Genomic DNA, 22,308 nt, shown 5'->3' on the forward strand with positions numbered 1-22,308 from the left:
AATAAAGCCTCAGCCAAAAAGGGCAAAATTGACACTGTTATGAGATCTGTATTGGGCTCCGCTTTTCTGAACATATAAATTGACATTTCCCAGATTTGTGGTATTATTTAGCATATAATTCACCTAAACTATACACCACAGCACATTTTCCAATCTTACAGATTTTTTTTTTCTAAACTCATTGGTATTTTCAAAGTTCAAGATAATACATAGCCATTTGAAAGCAAATGTGTACTAAATTTCAAGTTGTACCCGATAAATTTGCAACGTCTTCCCAATAAACAGCAGGCCAGAACCGGCTATAGAAACCGGTATTTGTACCAAGTTACTCTCCTGCCCATTCTCCTCCAAAATCGTGATTCTCCAAATGAAAGACACAAAAATTCACAGCTGAACATAATGCTCCAAGTTAAACTGAAAGTCTTTCAGGTCCTTATTAACCCTTGAGCAGTACGAACGTTCATGCACGTCCTCACTCAGAGGGTTAACAAAGACTCGCTACTCCAAGGGTGAAAAGCCTCGCGTGGATGAGACAGCAGGGAGGACAAGACGTCAGGCGAAGAACGTCAGATTCCAGCGTCCTCCATGTCCTTCGTTATCAGTGATTTAAAAATCTCTTCCTCGCCGGGAAAGACGGGTGAGTAACAGCTTTGTCTAAGTGACAGCCACTCTGTGCTACCAGGGCCCGCATTTCAGCTAATTTTCAGCTCTTATTATTGTGATACTGTGCGCTGGAATTGAACTGACGGCTGGAACATCTATAACACAACACCCAGCAAAGGACATGTCAGGGCGTCCACAGTCCACAGCCTGGGCCCCACACCCACATCAAAGGAAATACAGGAGCAGCTCGGGAGCAAAGCAGGACAGGGACCCTGCAGGCTGAACTCTCCCAAACGCCTTGTGGAGCGGGCAGTGTTCGAAACCACAAAGTGCCGCTGCAGGGGCTACGCTCCGTCCAGACAGGAGGCAGGCGGCCGTGAGCAAACCCGGAGACTTCGTTCTCAGATGGTGCGGGTTCAAGCCCCGACCCCACCTCAGGCTGGTTCTTCGGAGATTCTGTTTTTCTCTCTGCACCGTGTGGGGTTTTCTCGGGTATACATACCTGTCCCGATTCACACGGCTGTCATGTGGACCGGACCACTGCTACGTGCAAGGACACGCTTCCCACACTGCAGAAGGGCTCTGGGCTCGGTTTATGATGCACGCGACATTGCACTCGGGTTTCACCTGGAGCACCAGGTACCGAGAAGGGGTCCCGGTCCCATATGCAGACTTATAAACCTCAGAACCAGCGACTGGATTTGCTAAATGCTGTATTGCTTTAGAGCAGTTTGGGGTTCATGGCCATCTTGGGTGGGAAGTACAAAGCTTCCATTTGCACCCCCCCAGTCCAACACACGACACAGTTATGGACACCCCATGCTGACCGAGTGTGTGCATGGCTGGTGTACTGCAGACTGGGTGGGGATCACTGGGGAAGATAACCCCTTTGTTGAAAACTGTCCTATCAGCACCTCATCCCAGTGGGACACAGCCCTTTATCTGAAATCGGGAGAGAAGGGCTTCAGTGCAGTGGCCCAGAGGGACTGATGTGGCCCTTCCAGAGTTGGGGGGACATGGTGACTCGGGCTCTGAGTCCCATCCGTAAAACTGATACGGAAAGCCAGCTGCCCGTTGGTCACGGTGACGCCGGGCGCCGCCTGCAATCCCAGAGTTCGTTAAAGCACATGACGTGCGGATGCTCCTCCTTGGAAAGTGAGAAAGGGCTTCACAAAGACCTTCTCCCCACAAAGGCTTCCGGAAGGCTGACAAGCTGCACACGGAGAGAGCACAGGTGGAGAACAGACCCTGGGAGCTGAGGGAGGAGTCACCGCTGGAGTGAAGGTGACGTGTCCCACGGTGGCCTCTCAGCAGCCTGCACGGGAGCCGGGCCAGCCAGCATCTGCATGGAGCGCCCCCCAGAGCCCAGAGGCAGCCGCTTCCGTCCCCGCTGGGGGAGAAGCCCCCCTGCCTCTCCTTCGCGTCCTCCGGGTGCTCCAGCATGCGACGTCGGCAGCTGGCCGGAGCAGGGACGGAGAACGGGGTGACGCTCAGAAGGGAAGGAGACTCCCGCGTGCGACGTCGGCAGCTGGCCGGAGCAGGGACGGAGAACGGGGTGACGCTCAGAAGGGAAGGAGACTCCCGCGTGCGACGTCGGCAGCTGGCCGGAGCAGGGACGGAGAACAGGTGACGCTCAGAAGGGAAGGAGACTCCCGTGTGCCACGTCGGCAGCTGGCTGGAGCAGGGACAGGGAACAGGGTGACAGAAGGGAAGGAGACTCCCGCGTGCCACGTCGGCAGCTGGCCGGAGCAGGGACGGGGAACGGGGTGACGCTCAGAAGGGAAGGAGACTCCCGCGTGTGACGTCGGCAGCTGGCCGGAGCAGGGACGGGGAACAGGTGACGCTCAGAAGGGAAGGAGAGAAGGATGCCGCCTCCCCTGGCCCTCCGGCATGTGCTCTGCCCGGCACAGGCCCTAGCGGGAGGACGGGGACAGCTTCTGGTTGGGTTGGTGGCTTGTCTTTTGTGTGACTGGACGCTGTTATTTACAGAACTAAATCTGTATTCGGACTGGCAGTGCCTCTAGGGAGCTGACAAGGACAGCAACACAGGTCCCGCCGGACACCTGGTGCAGTTTACGTTGCAAAAGGCCTGTTCTAGAACCACCTGGAGCGGCCGTATAAAGACCACCACTCGGCACGCAGGGTCCAGCGGCTGAGCAAGCCTCGTCGGGAACAGCCCTGCTTCTCCGTCCCTGACGGGCCCCCACACCTGTTCTCACTCAGCCGCCTTTCCTGCCCACGCCCCTCAGTTCTCTAGCCTTTGCTATTCCAGGAAGAAGTGCCCATGGACATGACCCCCTCTGACCTGTCCACAGTTCAGGCTTCTTCTCAGGAACATTCTGGATGGACCCTCGTTTGTCCACACTAGCCCTACCCAAGTTCCACCTGCGGTCTGTGGGCGCTCTGCCCACCCCCACTCCCACGGGGGTTTCCCTCTCACACTCATGCCACACCTGCCCTGACTCCAAAGCTGTCCCCGGGAAGGTGAGTTGCTTTGTGGCAAGGCAATGCTCTTGGCCTTTCTTACACTTGAGAATCATACGTTTAGTGGAGAAAGGGGACCCAGGAAGTGAATCCTTTCAGCCGTGCAAAGCATACGGCATGCTGCTGGGTAGGAGATTTCTTGGGTATTTGGTGCTTTTCCCAAAAGGCACAGCTAGAAGTCAGGGGTGGAGACAGATCTCAGGTGAAATAACTCGCTGCCAGGAAGGGCTGTGTGAGCGGAAACAGCTGGCGGGGAAGGCGATACGGCCTCCGAGGCTCAGGGAGCTCTAGCGGACGGCTGGCGGCCAAACCCTGCGCGTCCATCACAGGAACAAGCTCTGTATCGGGATGGAGTTTAGAGCGGACGGCTGGCATCCATCACAGGAACAAGCTCTGTATCGGGATGGAGTTTAGAGTGGACGGCTGGCGTCCGTCACAGGAACAATCTCTGTATCGGGATGGAGTTTAGAGCGGACGGCTGGTGGCCAAACCCCGCGCGTCCGTCACAGGCACAATCTCTGTATCGGGATGGAGTTTAGAGCGGACGGCTGGTGGCCAAACCTCGCGCGTCCGTCACAGGCACAAGCTCTGTATCGGGATGGAGTTTAGAGTGGACGGCTGCACGGTCAGTCCTAGTCTAGGATCACGGGTAGGTCAACGGCACCCGGTGGCTCTGACGCCATTGGTGCAATTACTCGCTTACTCCACAACGCGAGTGCAAACCTGTCCCCTGCACGTGTGCCGTGCCGGCCCAGAGAGGAGAAGGTCTCTCGACCCGGGGCCTGGGTCCAGCGACACAAGGAGTAGAGGGGCCCCCGAGTGAGAGTCTGAGACTTCTGGTCACACTCCATTTACTTTGTGGGTATATGTATAGATGTATTTACATGGATGCATATATGTACATGTATGTATGTATAATCTTTCTTACATCCCCTTATGCGAAGCTTTAATACCTTAGCATCACAGCTACCCTATACAACTGACCGGTGACAGGACATTTGATCACATTGATCCTGTACCTAAGTGACTTTAAATGGACTACCTGAGTTGGTAATAAAGAGAAATTACATTTGTTTTTAGCACATTGTGGAGGACAAAGCTCGTCTGTCCGTGAGGGGATGCCACCAGCTTCAGACAAGGGCTGCATCCGGTCACTGTAGGTCCCTCCCCAGGCAGTGGGTCAGCGTGTGCTCACTAGGGCGGCTTTCTAAATCAGGACGGAATTGCCAATGTACAAACGAAAATCTGGAAGACACAGAGAGAACTCGGGGCCATTCTGACACTAGCTAGAAACACAGTCCTTTGGAACTAGCTGGGAGGACCCTTAGTTTAATCATGCCGGCGAGGGACTGTAGGCTAGAACTGCCCACAGAGGCAAGGGCCCCTCGCGGGCTCAGGCTGTGGACTCGAACCTCGTCAGTGCAACACCCACCCACAAACCAGTGCAACACCCGCCCACAAACCAGTGCAACACCCGCCCACAAACCAGTGCAACACCTGCCCACAAACCAGTGCAACACCCACCCACAAACCAGCGGAGCCCACGAGTCGCTTAGAAACAGTCTTAATCCAGAAGGGCCTGCTCTTCCATTTTCCTGGCTTCTTATTTTCCTATTTTTATAATTTTTTTTAATTTACTGATTTCAGAGAGAGCGGAAGGGGGACAGAGAAAGAAACAGAAACATCGACCTGTTCCTGCAGGTGCCCTGACCGGAGACCTCACCACCACCTCCACAGGTCGGAGATGCTCTAACAGACCGAGCCGGCGGCCTGAGGACACTGGAACTCTTCTATTTTCTCTTTACTAAAGAAAAACATCCACTTTTTTTTCTTATGCGGTTCCTGGATTTCCCTCGAGGGCTCTAATCCCTACCCCACTCCCCACGCCCTTTCCTCGTGAGAAAACGAGCATCACTCAATGTGAACGCCCCCAACAGGACTCTGAGCTCGGGTCCCCGTATTTAATTCTACGTTTTTGCCTCTTTCTCACGGCGAAGTCAGTGAAGCTCTGCATTCCCCGTCTGGCTTCAAGGATGCATTTTTGCAGGAAGCTGGATATTCCCAAATGGAAGCGCGTGTGTCTTTATCAGGTCTTCTGTAAAATAACTGTGAAGAAAACACCCCCCGTTCTGGTCTGCCCCGCCCGGGTGTAGGGTTTCCGTGTGGCCCTCTGCACTCACACTGTACAGAGCGAGGTAATAAACTTGCTCTTTGTGAGGCGTCGACAAAGGGCAATCGTGCAGTAAGACAGGGCTTCTGTGTTCTACTTCTTTCCCCAACGAGGCTTTGGGGCCATTTACTTCCTAAGCCAAGAACAAATAAATTAACCTGGTGCCCTAAAGATCTCTTGTTTCTTTCCACAAATCTCGATAAAGCTTCTATGTGGTCACATAGATAATTTATCAATTTCATTCCAGAGAAAACCAGAGAGCTACATTTATGTGTAGAAACAAATGCTAAAACAACAGTGGCATTTCACGCACAAAAACAAGTTCAAGGTTGGCCATATTCCCCACGATAGCCATAGTGATACAAATAGAGAACATAACAGCACAATTTGGACCCAATAATGAAGTCAATGAGTTCATGAAAACGATCTCAGATAAGCAGGCATTTACCAAAATGGCAGCCGTGGTGATAAGTGATTACATAACCAAGTTAGAAACAATGAGATGTAAAAAGAAGCCTGTAGAGAGTTTTCTAAAATGTATTAACGCTACTATTTCCTTTTCCAAATAAAATAAGCATGGCTGCACCCCACCATCCTGCCCTGCCTGCAGACTGGGGGCCACGAGGCCAGGCTGTGCCACGAGGGATGTGGCCAGGAAAGCCACACACAGCCCAGGTGGCGCCTAAGACAACAGGCACAGGCCCTGTGGGTAAGCCCGTGTGAGGCGTGAGTCCCATCACTGCCTGTGGCCATCACTGCCTGTGGTCATCACCGCCTGTGGTCATCACCGCCTGTGGCCATCACTGCCTGTGGTCATCACTGCCTGTGGTCATCACTGCCTGTGGTCATCACCGCCTGTGGTCATCACTGCTTGCCAACCGACGCAGCGACCCCACTTTAAAACATGAGATGAGTAACTGAGACTTAGAACAATATAAAGTATATGGAAAACTTCCTTTACATAAAGCTTTTCTTTCCCTTTGTGTTTTTTAAGTATATTTAGTTATGTGATGTTGTCAAAACATTGTGTGTAGTCCCTATGAATATTTCTCTTTAAATGTTTTAAACGGTATCATCCTGAACAATGAATAACTGAATAACATTCTAGGTGGCTAAACTGAATTCCAGTTAGATAATCAGGGTGTCCCGCCCAGGGTCCTGCTGGTGCCGGAGACGCAGGGCTCCCGCTCCCCTTGGCGGAGGTGACCGCTCTGGCTTCGCCCAGACTCCCACACGGGTCTGATGGAAATCCCCTTCCGTCCACTCTTTGCTCGGGCCGAGTGCAAGGGCCCACTCAGTTCTCGCCCCCCTCTCCCCGTCTGCAGCTCCTCTCCCACCAGAACCTCGGCCGAAACACTGGGGGGACCTTTCAGAGCCCTCAGAATGACCCAGAACTTTTCTGAAAACCTCGGTCTTCAGACAGACAAGCCTGCTGCGTCTCAGACACGTACATTCTGGGCCATTTGCAGGAGCTGGTTGGTTGGAGGTGAGTCCGCTGACAGCCACTTCACCAGCAGCTGGTTCCCTAAATGAGCGAATAGCCAGTTTCTTACTGTAACAACCTATTCAGAACGTATTTGGTTATAAAACGCGTAGCCAGGTCTTCGGGGCTCCGAGCTCCTGGGCTCCATCCCGGCTCTCAGCACGTGGGGTGTGGAGGGCCCTGCCTTTGCCTCTGTTCGCTCCGACGCCCCACAGGATAAGGCGCGAGGAGAAGGACGAAGGAGTCTGACATCTCGGGTGCTCTGGGGGAGACCACATTGTCCAGCGCACACTGAGATGCCTCTGAAAGCCGCTGCCAGGATCCAATTCAATATAAGATGCTGCAGACTTCACAACTGTTGTAAAACACACACACACACATACTTTTTGGTAAATGAGTGAATCTTTAGTAGAAGGAAGTGGTTGGGAAACTTGAAAACATTTCTGGAGAAACAAAATGCTAAAAGAAAGACGAAAAGAAACCAAGTATAACCCCAAATGTTGGAATGTTAAAGCTCTGACTGTATTCATAGAAATACATGCACAGGGCCCTGGCCGGTTGGCTCAGTGGTAGAGCATCGGCGTGGCGTGCAGGAGTCCCGGGTTTGATTCCCAGCCAGGGCACACAAGAGAAGCGCCCATCTGCTTCTCCACCCCTCCCTCTCTCCTTCCTCTCTGTCTCTCTCTTCCCCTCCTGCAGCCAAGGCTCCATTGGAGCAAAGTTGGCCCGGGCACTGAGGATGGCTCTGTGGCCTCCACCTCAGGTGCTAGAATGGCTCTGGTTACAACAGAGCGACGCCCCAGATAGGCAGAGCATCGCCCCCTGGTGGGCGTGCCGGGTGGATCCCGGTCGGGCACATGCGGGAGTCTGGCTGCCTCTCTGTTTCCAACTTCAGAAAAATACAAAAAAAAAAAAAAATACATGCACAGATACATTGGAGAAGAAAACTTTCATAAGATGAACAGCCGGGGGCTCGATGTCAGTGGCGGGCAGGCCTGCACTGTGGGCCTGCTCCCTCTCAGCCCTGACGTCTTCATGGGGCGTGAAGCCACCCACCCGGTGGCCTCTCTGTAGGCCTGACGTCAACACACACTGAACGTACTGCAGGCTCCGTGACACCCTCACCATTGGGGCATTCGAAATGCGCCTTACAAACGAAAACTATTTCATGAGCACTAAATAAGTGGCAATGACTCTTCCACTAAACTCTCCAAACTCAGAAGGACCCAGTAATTGAATCGATAAACAAAAAGAAGAATAATGCGCGCTTACTGCTCAGTAAGCTTGGATACATTTCAAGACTTTCCTACATTTGCGAGACTCGGTTTTGATACTAAGAGAAGTAAGTAGGCTCTTGACCAACAATTAATCTCTAACAAATATTAAGTTTAGGGATGATTATGCATTTAGACTATATTTCTTAATAAATTTCCTCACATAAATTACCCTTAATCTATAAACCAATTTCAAATAAAATCCATCACGCCAGGCATTTGCCATCTTACCCTATTTATTGCACTATTTCTCATCAGAAACCTTTTAGCTCTAATGCTGTTCCATGGCAGAGTATCTCATTACAGTGGCAAAGATGAAGTTCTTTTTCGGATAAAGTAATTACAGCGATTGTAGGGGAAAGCCATCCAGAGCTCTTGGCCTCCGCAATCACTGTACACATAACACGCCAAACCCGGCCATGTGGGGGCGGCCAGAGGGAAAGGCAGTGGGGGCGGGCCAGAGGGAAAGGGGGGGGCGGGGGGGGGCGGGGGGGGGGCGGGCCAGAGGGAAAGGCGGGGGGGGGGGGCAGAGGGAAAGGTGGGGGGGCAGAGGGAAAGGGGGGGGGCGGGGGGGGGAGAGGGAAAGGCGGGGGGGGGGCAGAGGGAAAGGCGGGGGGGGGGCAGGCCAAAGGGAAAGGCGGGGGGGGGGGGGGCAGAGGGAAAGGGGGGGGGGGGGCCAGAGGGAAAGGCAGTGGGGCGGGCCAGAGGGAAAGGTGGGGGGGGCCAGAGGGAAAGGCAGTGGGGGGGGCAGAGGGAAAGGCGGGGGGGGGGCAGAGGGAAAGGCGGGGGGGCAGAGGGAAAGGGGGGGGGGCCCAGAGGGAAAGGTGGGGGGGGCCCAGAGGGAAAGGCGGTGGGGGCGGGCCAGAGGGAAAGGTGGGGGGGGGGCCCAGAGGGAAAGGCGGTGGGGGCGGGCTAGAGGGAAAGGGGGGGGGCCCAGAGGGAAAGGTGGGGGGGGAGGTGGGGGGGCCAGAGGGAAAGGTGGGGGCGGGCCAGAGGGAAAGGTGGGGGCGGGGTGGCCAGAGGGAAAGGCAGTGTGGGGGCGGGGGCGGCCAGAGGGGGCCAGGTGGCAGCAGAAAGAGACTCCGCTGGGGCGATGGGCACAGGGGGCAGTGTGTACATGATGCTTTGTTGAGCTGCACGCTCAAAATCTGTACGGTTTTGTGAACCAATGTCACCCTGATAAGTTCGATTAAAAAAAGATTAATCTAAACTGGGTGCAAACAAAAAGATGTTAATGGTGGATGACTCGGGTCCAGAGTGTGTGCAAGAGGGACCCACAGTTTGCAGCTCGGTTGGTACAGAAGAGCTCGGGGGGCGTGAGCTCAGGGTGTGAGTTCGGCAGCTGCGCTGATGCGTTTTGGGTAGACGGCTGTTCAACTGGACAGGCAACGGGACGACCCGACAGCTGCTGTTTATTAGGTGCCCGGCACAGTATAGAACGCTTCCACGAGTTAAGTCACATCTCTGCTGTGACTACAGTGAAATGTTCACTTCCATTTTACGACGAGGAGATTGAGACAGAGAAGGTCAGCAACCTGCCCAAAGTCACACAGCTAGGACATGCCAGGAGCAGAATTCCAGCACCTGCAGCGGGGAGGGGGGGGGACAGGGGGGGGGGAGGACCACGGGCGGCCACACCCGCCATGTCTTTGTTCCGAGTGGCCCCGGGCCCAGGGCGCCAGACAATGCTGTGTGCTGTCCTACTGCACGCCTGCATTCATTCTGTCTTCTGTTATGATCGGAGCCAATACATACATTACTCATCAATATTCCTGCTGCATGTTAAGCCTATGTCCTGTTAGAAGAGCTGGTTCTTTCTGTCAGGGGAGCTTTATTTTCCATAGGATGCACCGTGCACCTAGAACATAGGCAGTGATGGGCATGGTGGCCAGATGCAGGAGGGAGCATCGTCGGACAGTGCCCACCATATGGGAGGGGGACCCTCAGACATAGGGCACCCACGATGTGGGATGGGGGACCACCAGACCCAGAGCACCCACGATGCGGGAGGGGGGACCACCAGACCCAGGGCACCCACGACATGGGTGGGGGGGCCACCAGACCCAGAGCACCCACGACATGGGTGGGGGGGCCACCAGACCCAGAGCACCCACTATGTGGGCGGGGGGACCCTCAGACCCAGGGCACCCACGACGCGGGCGGGGGGACTCTCAGACCCAGGGCACCCACGACGCAGGCGGGGGGACCCTCAGACCCAGGGTACCCACGATGCGGGCGAGGGTGCTGTTGGATGCAGTGAGCAGACACCTGCAGAGCTGAGGAGGAGGAACCCTCTTGGAACGATCCCCAGGATCAGACCTCCTTCATCAGCCTAAGATTCTAATGGAACTGCACCAGCCTGGGAAAACTGCTGAACGAGTCCCACTGTTTCTGGTTGTCTGTGTGTGTACAAATCAGTGCTGGCAAATCTCTGAGCCCTCGCGCTAAGAGCTGCCTCTGCCTCTCCGCCGGGCTTCCTGGCCAGAAGGCGCGCGCTTCACCCCGACACCTACGATAGAACCCGTGGGACAGACGGCAGAAGGCACCATCCCTCCGCCATTCCCATCGCCAGTCTGGTGGGATCCACGGGAAAGGGAGACGGACAACCATCTTTAAATCTGTTGGTGCTAATTTTTTTTTCAATAGGAATTGTTTCCTTAATTCTAGTTATTTTCCAAAAGCAGTGTATGGTCCCCATATCTTGAGAACCCTTTCTTTTTCTGCCCACTTTTCTGGATTAAGAAAAATAAAACGGCCAAGGATGATGTAGGCAATCATTTGATTGTCCACACTAGCGAGAAAAACAGTGATGACGTAGGTTACCTTAAGTCACCTATCTCACTGTCCCAGAACCCAGTCAGAAACCTGTGAGCCTGGGCAAAGCAGCCTCTCTTTTGTGCTCACAGCCGGTGCCGTTCTCGTGTGGACCTCCGTGGACAGTCCTGGAACAGGCAATTGAAAACTGGATGCTTGCCATGTTTTCCCAATCAGCTGCTGCTCACTGGTTTTGAGTGAGGGCTCCTTTTTTTTCTATAGGCTATTTTGAAGAGTGGAAACCCTGGTCAAGGTCACCGTGAAATGAAAAGGTAATTTGATTTGGAGAGAAGAAAAACCTTGTCCCCAAGGTCGTGCCAAAACTTCAGACATCAGTTGTCCCCTCCTTAACACCAGGACGAAACGGCTATCCATCTTCCTTGACAACTTTTTATTAAGTAGCAAACATGCAAACAATTAAATGTTGCAGAATTACGTATGGAAGCCAGGTCATTATTACTACATGCAAATTTTAAAGACTGTTGAGGAAGTGTTGGCTTATGCATAAATACCCCAAAACAACTATAAAACAATTTTAGGAGGTTACTGTTAAGACTTGTGAAAGGCACGGGGCTTGTGGCAGGCTTATTTCCCCAGACCAGAAAAAATACAACTACATTTTAAAAAATAACCCAGGTGGCTACATAGGTTCCAATTTTTCTCCTTGTGTGTAAAAAGCCCCTACGGAAGTTCAGATACCCCGCCCACTGCTCCATCATAACTAGTCAGACAGGTTACATCTTATTTCGTTTCTTTTTTTCCCGGACCAGACGAAACTGTGTAAGTTGCAAATCTTTACAAATCTCTGGAAAATGAAATTGAGCGCTTGTGTATCCTCTATATAGGAATCCTTCCTCAGGACAAGTTCAACACTTGCTACATCATTGTCAAACTGTAGCTGGCAGGCCAGTCAGCCGTGTGACTGGTCACCTGATCCACAGAGGTACCATCTGAAGGCTCTATGAGTGTGTATTTGTTGTCACTAATAAAATATGGAAATGCCTATTTGCTTGCTAAGAGCCAGGTCTATAATTTCTAGAAACTGGACTAAAATTCTAGATTAAATCATCTTTAACTAGTCTTAGAAGATTGTCATTTAAAAAAAAAATCCTTAAACATGTTTTTCCAAGAATACTTCTGAAGGATCTTCTAAGTACCCAGGTTTTAGCTGGATAATGGGACACCGATGATCAGATTTGTACAGCGAGCCATTGCCCCCAGGAAAGCCCAGGGCTTTGAGAAACAGAGATGGGACTGCTCACTGCTGGACCAGCCAGCACCGGCTCACCGTGCAGCATGGGCCCACCACTCAGCCTATGTGCTGACCCTCATGGGTCACAGGGTCACACTGCAGGTCTGTCAGGAGAATTAGAGAAAAATACTAGTACCAGAAAAATATATATAAGAAAAAAATCAACTGTAGCAAAACAATCAGAGTTGTTATGATTAGTATAATCAAAATACCAACTAGGATTTCTAAAGCATGTAGATCCGTCAAGGCACGTGTGAGAGTTCAAGTACAGATGACAGTCACGTAGCATTATTAGTCTGGTGTCCCGTTACGGGCCAGGCGCTGTGTGAAGTGCTGAAAATGAGCCAGGGACCCACACTGGCAAGTTATCTGACTTTATGAGGCTTACAGTCTCTGGTCGACTGCAGAGAATATAGAACGTAAATTCAATGATATCTGAAGTAACGCAGTTGAAGTTGTGGACTGTCAGGGGAGGAGAGGAAAACTCTAGAAAAACTTAAGAGAGGGGTCAGGGGATCAGGGACGTGCAGAGCAAAAGGCAGCGTAGGGGGAATAAAGTCTGAGTTTAACAATCAGTGTGCAGCAGTTCTGGGAACTGGCAGAGTGCGGGACGGTCACTGGAGGGGGCGCCAGAGCCGGGGGCGGGGCGAGGCCGCGGGGGTGGACGAGGGGAGGGGGCGCCAGAGCCGGGGGCGGGGGTGGACGAGGGGAGGGGGCACCAGATCCGGGGGCGGGGCCGAGGCCGCGGGGGTGGACGAGGTCACCCCTCAGAAGAAGGCCTGGGCCCTGTGAGCAGGGGACGTGGCTTCAGCACAGCGCTCAGTGAACAGGCTTTGCACTTCTCTACAAGAATGAGACAAAGCCTGGACTGAGTTGAAGGTGACGTGGACGGTGTATGTTTCTGTTTGTGTGAGCCTTTATAGAAATATATGTCAAACACAATAACATAATAATATAGCATTTAAGGTTTTTATGTTCCAACTAGCATGCTCAGTACTCTTCATATATCAATAATTGTCACAAGAAGTAAGAACTCGATACCACGTCCCCGTTAACGGAGGTCCCCAAGCTTACACTGGTGGGAACAGGGACGTGGGGGCTTCGCCCCAGGCAGTCTGGTTGCGGCCGTCTTGGGCAGCTCACACCGTGCTGCCTCTCAGCGGTCACTCGCGTTAGTGGGGCGCCCGCTCGCGCCAGGCCCAGCTACACCCGTCATGGGCAGGTGCCACGGAGCCCTCAGACAGGTGCTGCTGGCTGTGCTGGCCTTTTGTCTGTTTTCTGTCCCCTCCCCGCGCCCCCCCCGTGGAGCAGTGTTTCAGTGAGAAACTTCACATACAGTGACACATTTCTATTTCTCATTACATGAACGACTGAGCCACCCAGCACCAGGCGGGAGCCGATTCCTGTCCGTGGGCCATGACCTTCCCCGTCCCTGCCACCACGGTCCTCACCACCGCACTGCCGACATCTGACTTAACCTTTACGTCACCTCTCTGGTCACCCTGGGGACATCTGACACATGACCTCTGTGTAAACACACCTGTGTGGTCAAAAGGGGACAAAGAGAGCCTACAGGTCTGGAGCTCACAGCCCAGTTCACACCTGCTCCACCGCTTACAAGCTCGTTTACTTCATCTCTTTTTTTTCCTTCCATCTAAAATAGATTTACTAACACCACATAACTCAGAATGTTAGATATAATTAAGTGTGATAATTCATGACAAGAATTAAGGCTGGAGTTCAACAGGGCCTGGCTATTGCTCTTTCTACTGGGAGCAGTAGGAGGTGAGTGAAGACGGGTCCCCCCAACCATCTGTGTGACCGGGACTGGGTGTGGGTCGGGACAGCAGAGCTGCTGACCGCTCTGGGGCAGCTGGCGGCCGAGGAGAGTTGGGGAAACCTCCCATCTCCCAGACAGAAGAACTCTCAGCGACAGGCCCAGGAACAGGGCCAGGTCAGGGGGTCAGAATGAACCTGGACTCTCCCACAGGTTTGCTCCGCTACGTGGATCTGCCCGTGCAGCCGGAACGTCCTGCAGAAACACGGACTCATGCTCTGACTGTGCCGCTGCTCCCCCCGGGCCTGGGGCCAGGGCGGGCGGGGGGCTCCCACAGGGCATCCTGGGGGGTTCGCCATGCTCCTTACACACATTCCTCAGTCTCCGCCCACATTTAGGCCCTCAGAACCCTACGGAAGGTTCTTTCATTGACCGACCTCTTTGCCTTCAATCTGTCACTGACTTCCGTCCCAGGGACAGACTGCCACCACGCTTCAGAAGTCGTGCGAAACCACCATTTCAAGCATCGCCCCTGGTTTTAACATTTTGCCTTGGCTCTCCAGTGCCTGCAGAGCCAAATCTAAATTCGCGAGCCATCCTGGGCCTGGCGTGGGACCGGGGCACTTGTCTGCACTGCAGCCCCTGAGCCCCAGAGCTCTGTCCTGGCCGGCTCCTAGGCAGCGCTCACCGCTGCGCTGACCACCCTCCCCCTGCACCCCGGCACACAGTCACACCCACGTCAGGTGCAGCTGGGCCCTGACCACCCTCCCCCCGCACCCCGGCACAGTCACACCCACGACAGGTGCATCCGGGCCCGACACACGAACTAGGTGTGTCCACGTTTTACGTGGGGATCAGCAAACCCTTCCTCTAAAGAGCCGGAGAGCGAGCCTGTCGGTCTCTCAGGCCATCCAGCCTGCCTGTGGTGACGATGCAGTCCTGCCCCGGGGCACCAGCAGCCACGCCCGCCTGTGGCAACCACGCAGCCCCGCCCCGGGGCACCAGCAGCCACGCCCGCCTGTGGCAACCACGCAGCCCCGCCCCGGGGCACCAGCAGCCACGCCCGCCTGTGGCAACCACGCAGCCCCGCCCGGGAGCACCAGCAGCGGAGCCCGCGTGCAGAAATGGGCAGGGCCACGGTCCTGTTACACTTCAACTTCACGCAATAGTCACATCACACAGATTTATTCTTCCGGTGCTTCCCAACCACTTAAGAACATAAAAACATTCTTAGCTTGTGGCCTGTATACAATCACGCCGAGGCCACGCAGACGTGAGTTTGAGGGCCCTATTTCAACGGCGCACTACTGGCCAGTTCACAACTTTCCTGCCACATTGTCTTGAGGTATAACTTACGTTTAGCAACAGCGCGCCAATCCTTTTTTTTTAAATGATTTTAACTTGTGTCTACATAGATTCAAGTGTCTTACCGAACATTCTTAAATGAACAGTCCACTGAATTTTGACATACGTGTACAAACTAGTTACCAACACACAGATCAAGACACAGAACATTTCCAGTATCTTAGCAAGCTTGTAAAAGACACCCCACCAAAGTCTACCCTCTTTTTGTTTCATAAACAGAGTGTCTCTCCTGCCTTTCAATCGTCCTGCACTAAAGAAATGGGGCCATGGCCCTGAGCCGCCTGAACTGTCACAGAATTATGTAGCTTTACACGAAACCGCAGACACCGTTAAGCATCACAGCCGCACGGAAGAACGTCTGTGTGAGAGGCGCGGGTGGCGGCTGATCAGCAGCTGCACAGGCAGCTCTGGAAACACACGTTCATTCTTCCGGGCAGCCTCTGCCCGGCCGGGTCCTTACCTGGGCCAAGGTGAGCGTCGCCAGCCGGCAGGTCCCACACCGCACCCTGAGTTTTCCTGGCTGCACGCTCTGACAGGGGGCTTTGCAATAGACGTAGAAGCTCTTGTAGGTTGGTCTACCTGCAGGGAAAACAAAAAAAGCAGAGGAAGTAGCCAATCAGTGCAGAGTTCAAACTGAGACAAACTTCAGAACCAATTCCTCGGGAGCTGGTAGAAACATTAATGGGATATAGATTACAACGAATACACCAATTTAATTTGGGAAATCTAGTTGTCTGCTCAAAAGGGTAAACCTCTTTTCTCCTCCTTGCCAAAAAGCCCTGGGACTTCGTAAAGAAGGCGACCTCTCTACGAGAGCAGCCACATCGATCTGTAATGCGGGGGAATTAAATGCGCTCTTTACTGTTGATGATTCAGAAAGGGCGGGAGATGGAGACACTACTGGAGACTCAGAAACCGGTGCTCAATTCTACTCCAAGCTTCTGTGCACCATTTTGGAGGCTCCAGATTTTTCATCTTACAACCTCATCCACAGGGACACAGCAGCCCCTCTCTCATGACAGGACAACCATCCCAGCATGTGGGGATTTCAACCCATAGTCACACGTGAAGAGAGACAAGAACCCCGATGGCTCCGCAGACACACGCACACACGGGTGCTCTGCGCTTCGTGAGCGTTCCCTAGTTGGAGGCATGCCGCACAAATAACACCCTTCCAAGAGTCAAAGCCGGGCAAAAGAATACAATGAATAAAATCACCAATTAAATGCTCTGATCATTTCTGTCAAATGTCACCATATGGAACAGTATTATTCCCTCAATGAGGGGAATCTTTCTAAACAGTTTCACACTTCCATGTCTGCAAATAACTAATTTTATTCAGAGGCACTTATCAGTAAAATAACCACCTGTATACATTTCTAAATTTCTAAAATGTTAAAATACTTCTGTTAATCTTTACCTTACTTCTTGCTGGGGAGGACTCATACCAGGTCATGGCATAAAAGTTTGTTTAAAAGTTTACTGTTATCATCAGGAGCATTTAGAAATAATATCTAGTATTTTTGATCATTAGAAATGAAAACCAAATGCATATGTTTTTTTTCAAAAACAATTACTATAAAAATAATAGAATACAAAACTAAAACACCCTAAAGTCTTACACGGCTCCACCTGCTTTTCTAACTTACAAGAAGACCCTTTGCAGACATGGCATCGTCATTTGGCGAGCCACCTTCCCTAATACTATAGGTGACAATACTTCATACAAGGTAAAGCACAATCAAGATGTCAGGTTTCCTGTTTTTATCATTTATTGACAACACATTTTATAATCTTTGGTCTCCAGAGGTTAATATTTGGCTTCTGGTTCCCAGTGTGGAAGGGTAGATACGCATCTCTCTTTGGTAAGAAGCTATGAGCTCCTGACAGTTTTGTAACTTTAGTGCCTTAATGCGCAAGATAGTCAAGTCCGTGAATATCACGTTGTTATTAGCAATATTAATAATCACATAAAATGTATTCTTAAGGTTTTATCTATATCATAAATGTCATGATAGAACCATACATGAAAGTTATAAAAATACCATAATAACTGACAGAGTATCAGCAGATCACAAGAACTGTGACAATTTTAATGTGTACCAAGATGAACTTAGTAAATGAAGGAGGTAGAAGCCTTTATTGTTAAAACTTTTCTCAGCAACATGAACAAAGCCAATTTCACAATTTTTATAACCTACTGTAGAGGTTAAACAATAAAAAAAAAAAAGGAAGAAAATAAATGGGTTAAAGGAAACGCTTCCACAGGGAGCCAAGCTTGCAGGCTCCGCGTCATTGGTGAAAGACCATTATTAGCAACAGTTTTTAACTGTTAACAGTAGTAAACCAGGCATCTCAGAAACTGCCCGAAACTAAGTGACTCTTTTTGCTCCCTTAGGGCAATAGCCACGTTTGCAATATTGTTTCAACTAATGATATATCCAGGCAGACTGAAGTGCGAGGGACCTATCCACCTATGTGCTACACCCTTCACTAAATGTCCTTGAGAAGTGAGTAGGAAAATACAGTATGTCATTGCGGTGACCTAGACGCCGACAGGATGACATGCCATCTATTACACCGAGCTTCCCAGCGCTGCCGCTGGCTGGGGATTAATGGCCAGTCGGAGAGAGATCAAGGTCAGGCCAGTCCTGGCTCCAGCAAATTTCAAGCTGTTGGCTCTACTTGGTTGAGCAGTTGAGGCTTCAGGCACATCTCCAGACACTCTTTTTTTCAGAATGGCTTCCCCACCTATTTGGCCACGGAACGCTGTTTGAAGTTGGCAGCTCCTCTGTGTCACACTGAGCTCTGAGCGCAGAGAACGGAAGTCAGAACAGGCACCCTGGCGGCGATCTGTGCTCTGGGCAGTGTTCCCAGCGGCCTCCCTGAAGGTCTAGGGACAGGCTTGAGTATGGAACCATAACTCCTAGAGGAACAGCAAGGCGACCCCAAGGCCCAGAAGGCTTTTCTGTCCGTGTGCAGCTGGCCCCAGTCAGTCGCACGGATCCTGCCTCTCACTTCCCTGTGGATCTTAACATCTTTTTTCTCTTCCAATCAGTTTCTTCCATATGACAAACCCTTCCCACCCAAAATAATCAAAGCAGCTTGTGTTGGCAGATTTCCCTCTTTGTGTTATAAGTTTTCAAAACTGGAGAAATATTTCAAAAAAATTTATAATAATATCCTTCAATGTACCCTACCAATTGTGAATAATTTGCATAGTTTAGCATGCTATCTCATATGCAAATAGACACATATACTACACACAGATATTTTCTCACTGAACCATTTGTCATTCAGCTGCAGATATCCTAGTACCCACCTCCAAGTTCTTAAACATCCTAAGAAATGACGTTTTCCCCCCAAATAAGACCACAGCGCTTTCTGGGTGACCTGTTGTTTCTGAAGTGCTATTCACAGACTGACCTAGTTCTTTTTTTTTTTTTTTTTTGTATTTTTCTGAAGCTGGAAACGGGGAGAGACAGACTCCCGCATGCGCCCGACCGGGATGCACCTGGCACGCCCACAAGGGGGCGTCTCTCTGCTCACCAGTGGGTGATGATCTGCCCCTCCAGGGAGTCGCTCTGCCGTGACCAGAGCCACTCTAGCGCCTGGGGCAGTGGCCAAGAAGCCATTCCCAACACCCGGGCAATCTGTGCTCCAATGGAGCCTCGGCTGCGGGAGGAAAAGAGAGAGACAGAGAGGAAGGAACGGGGGGGTGGAGAAGTAAATGGGCGCTTCTCCTATGTGCCCTGGCCGGGAATCGAACCCGGGTCCCCCGCACGCCAGGCCGACGCTCTACCGCTGAGCCAACCGGCCAGGGCTGATCCAGTTCTTTGAGTCTGCCTCACAGAACCCTGCAGCGGTCTGCAAGCTGTGAAAAGGTACGGAGCCAGCCCCGGGGGTTCTTTAGTGGCAGGTGACGCTAAGTGACGCCAAGGTGAGGAGTCCTCCCTCTGCCGGCCCTGACAGACTCTTACGACAGGGCTCACAGGGCCTAGCACGCCCCACATTCTATCCGGCCTCAGAAGCCCTCCTTGCCCGAAGCATGGTGTGAGGCTGTGCACCTCAGGAGAAAAAGAAAAAGGAAAAGGAAGAATCCAACCCCCTGTGTAGACTTGATCTAGGCAAGCCAAACTGCTCATGCTTATAAACCCAGTTTTACCAAATGTGCCTAAAGAGCCAGAGACAATTAAACTCTTCCCTCCACCGCAAGCTTCCCATAAACTTACACAATTATTACGCCAGGAGCCAGGAGAGTTAGCCTACAGTTGCGATGATTTTATAAAGCAAAATATATTCATTGCATTCTGAAGCTCTTTTTTCTTTTCCTTGACAGAGGTTAAAAGCACAGTTGATGATCAGGACTCTTGAAAGCGTGAGTCACTGTGCATTCAGAGCCTCCGCAGACACTCCGTTCCCCGGCACCGTGGTTTCCCGTTACCTGCAGTTCCCGCCCACTCTGCCTGGTCCGCAGGCTGCCCAGTCAGGCCTCCTCTTCTCCTGACTTTCTGTTCTTGGTCCACAAACAGCTGGAAGCGGCCACAGTATTCACAGCACAACGAGCCGGGTCCCCAGTCTATGTATCATTTGCTTTGGCTTCTGAAAAGTCATTCTTTTTCTGTACAGTTTACATTTTTCTTGTATGTATCTTAAACATGGAGCTTACGGCCTGAAGACAGTGTTTTAATAAGACAAATGAATACTTATGGAAGAGCCTGATTCTGATGAAAACTTTTCAGCGACCTCAGAAGTTTTCATCACTGCTTGTCCCAGAGACCCAAGAGTCTGATTGCTTGGGGTAATTTGTTCTCTGGCGGTAAGGGGACAGCGTGTGTGAGCTGCAACCTGCCGTGTTCCCTCCGCTCCGCCCTGCCCCCCAGTCTCTGAGAACGCGACCTCCGTCTTGTCTGACACCCGTGGGCTCGCTGTGGAGCAGAGCCACGGCCAGAGTTTCTGCACCTGTGCCCGGCCCCTGCGACAGGGAGCGAAGGCATCGAGAACCCTCTCCCCCAACATCCGCTGAAATTCTTGTTCTTCTAGTTCTAGGTGGTGGGCATCCTGCAGCCTCTGCTTGACGACCTTTGCTGGAATATGTGTCTCGTGAGCCAGGAACACAACAAAGATTATCAAATGAGCAACCCAGTCCTTCTACATGGACTGGCAGCGACCCATCGGTTCCAGTCCGAATGGTACATCCTGCGTGAGTTCCAGGCAGTGCCACATGAAACCCCTCTGCTGTGTGCTGCCGGAACTGTCTCTCTGAAAGGCACCTTGGTTAGGCCAGCAAAGGATAAGGGCCATGTCCACACCGACGTGACGCAGATTTCTGGGTAAAAGATTCTGCCTTGCCTTACCCAGTACCTGCTTGTCCTACCTCTCCCTTGTCACAAACTTCCATATGTGCCCCAGTGCCGTTTCACACCTGGACCGCTAGAGCAGTTCCTGTATCTGCGCCAACAGCAAGTATCTGCCAGGTCAGAAAACTCTCCCACATTTTAAATGCTGTGGAAAGTACCAGGTGTGGCTGTGTGAGCGCAAAACGTACATAAGAGAGAATGCAGCTCTGATACCAGATACGTAGAGCATCTTTCCACCGACCAAGTATGCCAGGCTGACTTCACATACCCCTCAGGAGGTCGACCTAGAACATTTGAAATCAATAGCAATATTAGGTTAAGATCACAAAAAGATGGTCAGTATAATAAATGAAAGTAACAAAAAAGAAAAAACACTTTAAAAAAATTTTTACATAGGACTTTGGATAACGGAATGTTAAGAGGAAAAAAACTGAATTCTGAATCAACAGTTCAAATGCTATAGAAACATCTACCTGAAACCTATGTATTCTTTTTTTTTTTTTTTTTTTTTTTTCAGAGACAGAGCGAGAGTCAGCGAGAGGGATAGACAGGGACAGACAGACAGGAACGAAGAGATGAGAAGCATCAATCATTAGTTTTTCGTTGCAACACCTTAATTGTTCATTGATTGCTTTCTCATATGTGCCTTGACCGGGGGGCTACAGCAGACCGAGTAACCCCTTGCTCGAGCCAGCGACCTTGGGTCCAAACTGGTGAGCTTTGCTCAAACCAGATGAGCCCGCGCTCAAGCTGGCGACCTTGGGGTCTCAAACCTGGGTCCTCCACATCCCAGTCCGACGCTCTATTCACTGCACCACCACCTGGTCAGGTAAACCAATGTATTCTCATTGATCAATGACACCCCATTCAATTTAATTTTCTCAATAAAATTATATAAAAAAATAGAGTTCTGAAAATTCGCGAGGAGAACTACTCTCAAGAAGATAGTCACGGCACATAGACTGATTGCAATGCTTACCCAGGGGGCCAGTCCTCCCCACAGAACCTGGCTACACCACCCTGCTGCACCACCCTGCTGCACCACCCTGCTTCCACAGACACAGCCCTGACTCCCGTGGGCCAGTCCTCCTCACAGAACCTGGCTGTACCACCCTGCTGCACCACCCTGCTGTACCACCCTGCTGCACCACCCTGCTGCACCACCTGCTTCCACAGACACAGCCCCGACTCCCGTGGGCTGGGCCCCCCACAGAACCTGGCTGCACCACCCTGCTGCACCACCTGCTTCCACAGACACAGCCCTGACTCCCGTGGGCCAGTCCTCCCCACAGAACCTGGCTGCACCACCCTGCTGTACCACCTGCTTCCACAGACACACCCTGCCTCCCGTGGGCTGGGCCCCCCACAGAACCTGGCTGCACCACCCTGCTGTACCACCTGCTTCCACAGACACACCCTGCCTCCCGTGGGCTGGGCCCCCCACAGAACCTGGCTGCACCACCCTGCTGTACCACCTGCTTCCACAGACACACCCTGCCTCCCGTGGGCTGGGCCCCCCACAGAACCTGGCTGCACCACCCTGCTGTACCACCTGCTTCCACAGACACAGCCCCGACTCCCGTGGGCTGGGCCCCCCACAGAACCTGGCTGTACCACCCTGCTGCACCACCCTGCTTCCACAGACACACCCTGCCTCCCGCCGGGCAGCGAGCGGATGCTGTGTTACAAAAGCATCCAGCTACAGAACCACCCAGCTGGTGTATGG

The 22,308-nt window shown here is 52.0% G+C and overlaps 1 protein-coding gene across 1 annotated transcript in view; it reads right to left on the reverse strand.

Moving 5' to 3' along the window:
• The window catches only part of PRKN (parkin RBR E3 ubiquitin protein ligase), an 893,077-nt gene that overhangs the window by 471,880 nt on the left and 398,889 nt on the right, over positions 1-22,308 (reverse strand). Inside the window, exon 4 of the mRNA XM_066372515.1 lies at positions 15,683-15,801. Within this exon, the coding sequence (XP_066228612.1) occupies positions 15,683-15,801 (119 nt within the window). The remainder of the gene's footprint in view (positions 1-15,682; positions 15,802-22,308) is intronic.

Source organism: Saccopteryx leptura, chromosome 3 (assembly GCF_036850995.1).
Source record: "Saccopteryx leptura isolate mSacLep1 chromosome 3, mSacLep1_pri_phased_curated, whole genome shotgun sequence".
Taxonomy (NCBI): Eukaryota; Metazoa; Chordata; class Mammalia; order Chiroptera; family Emballonuridae; genus Saccopteryx; species Saccopteryx leptura.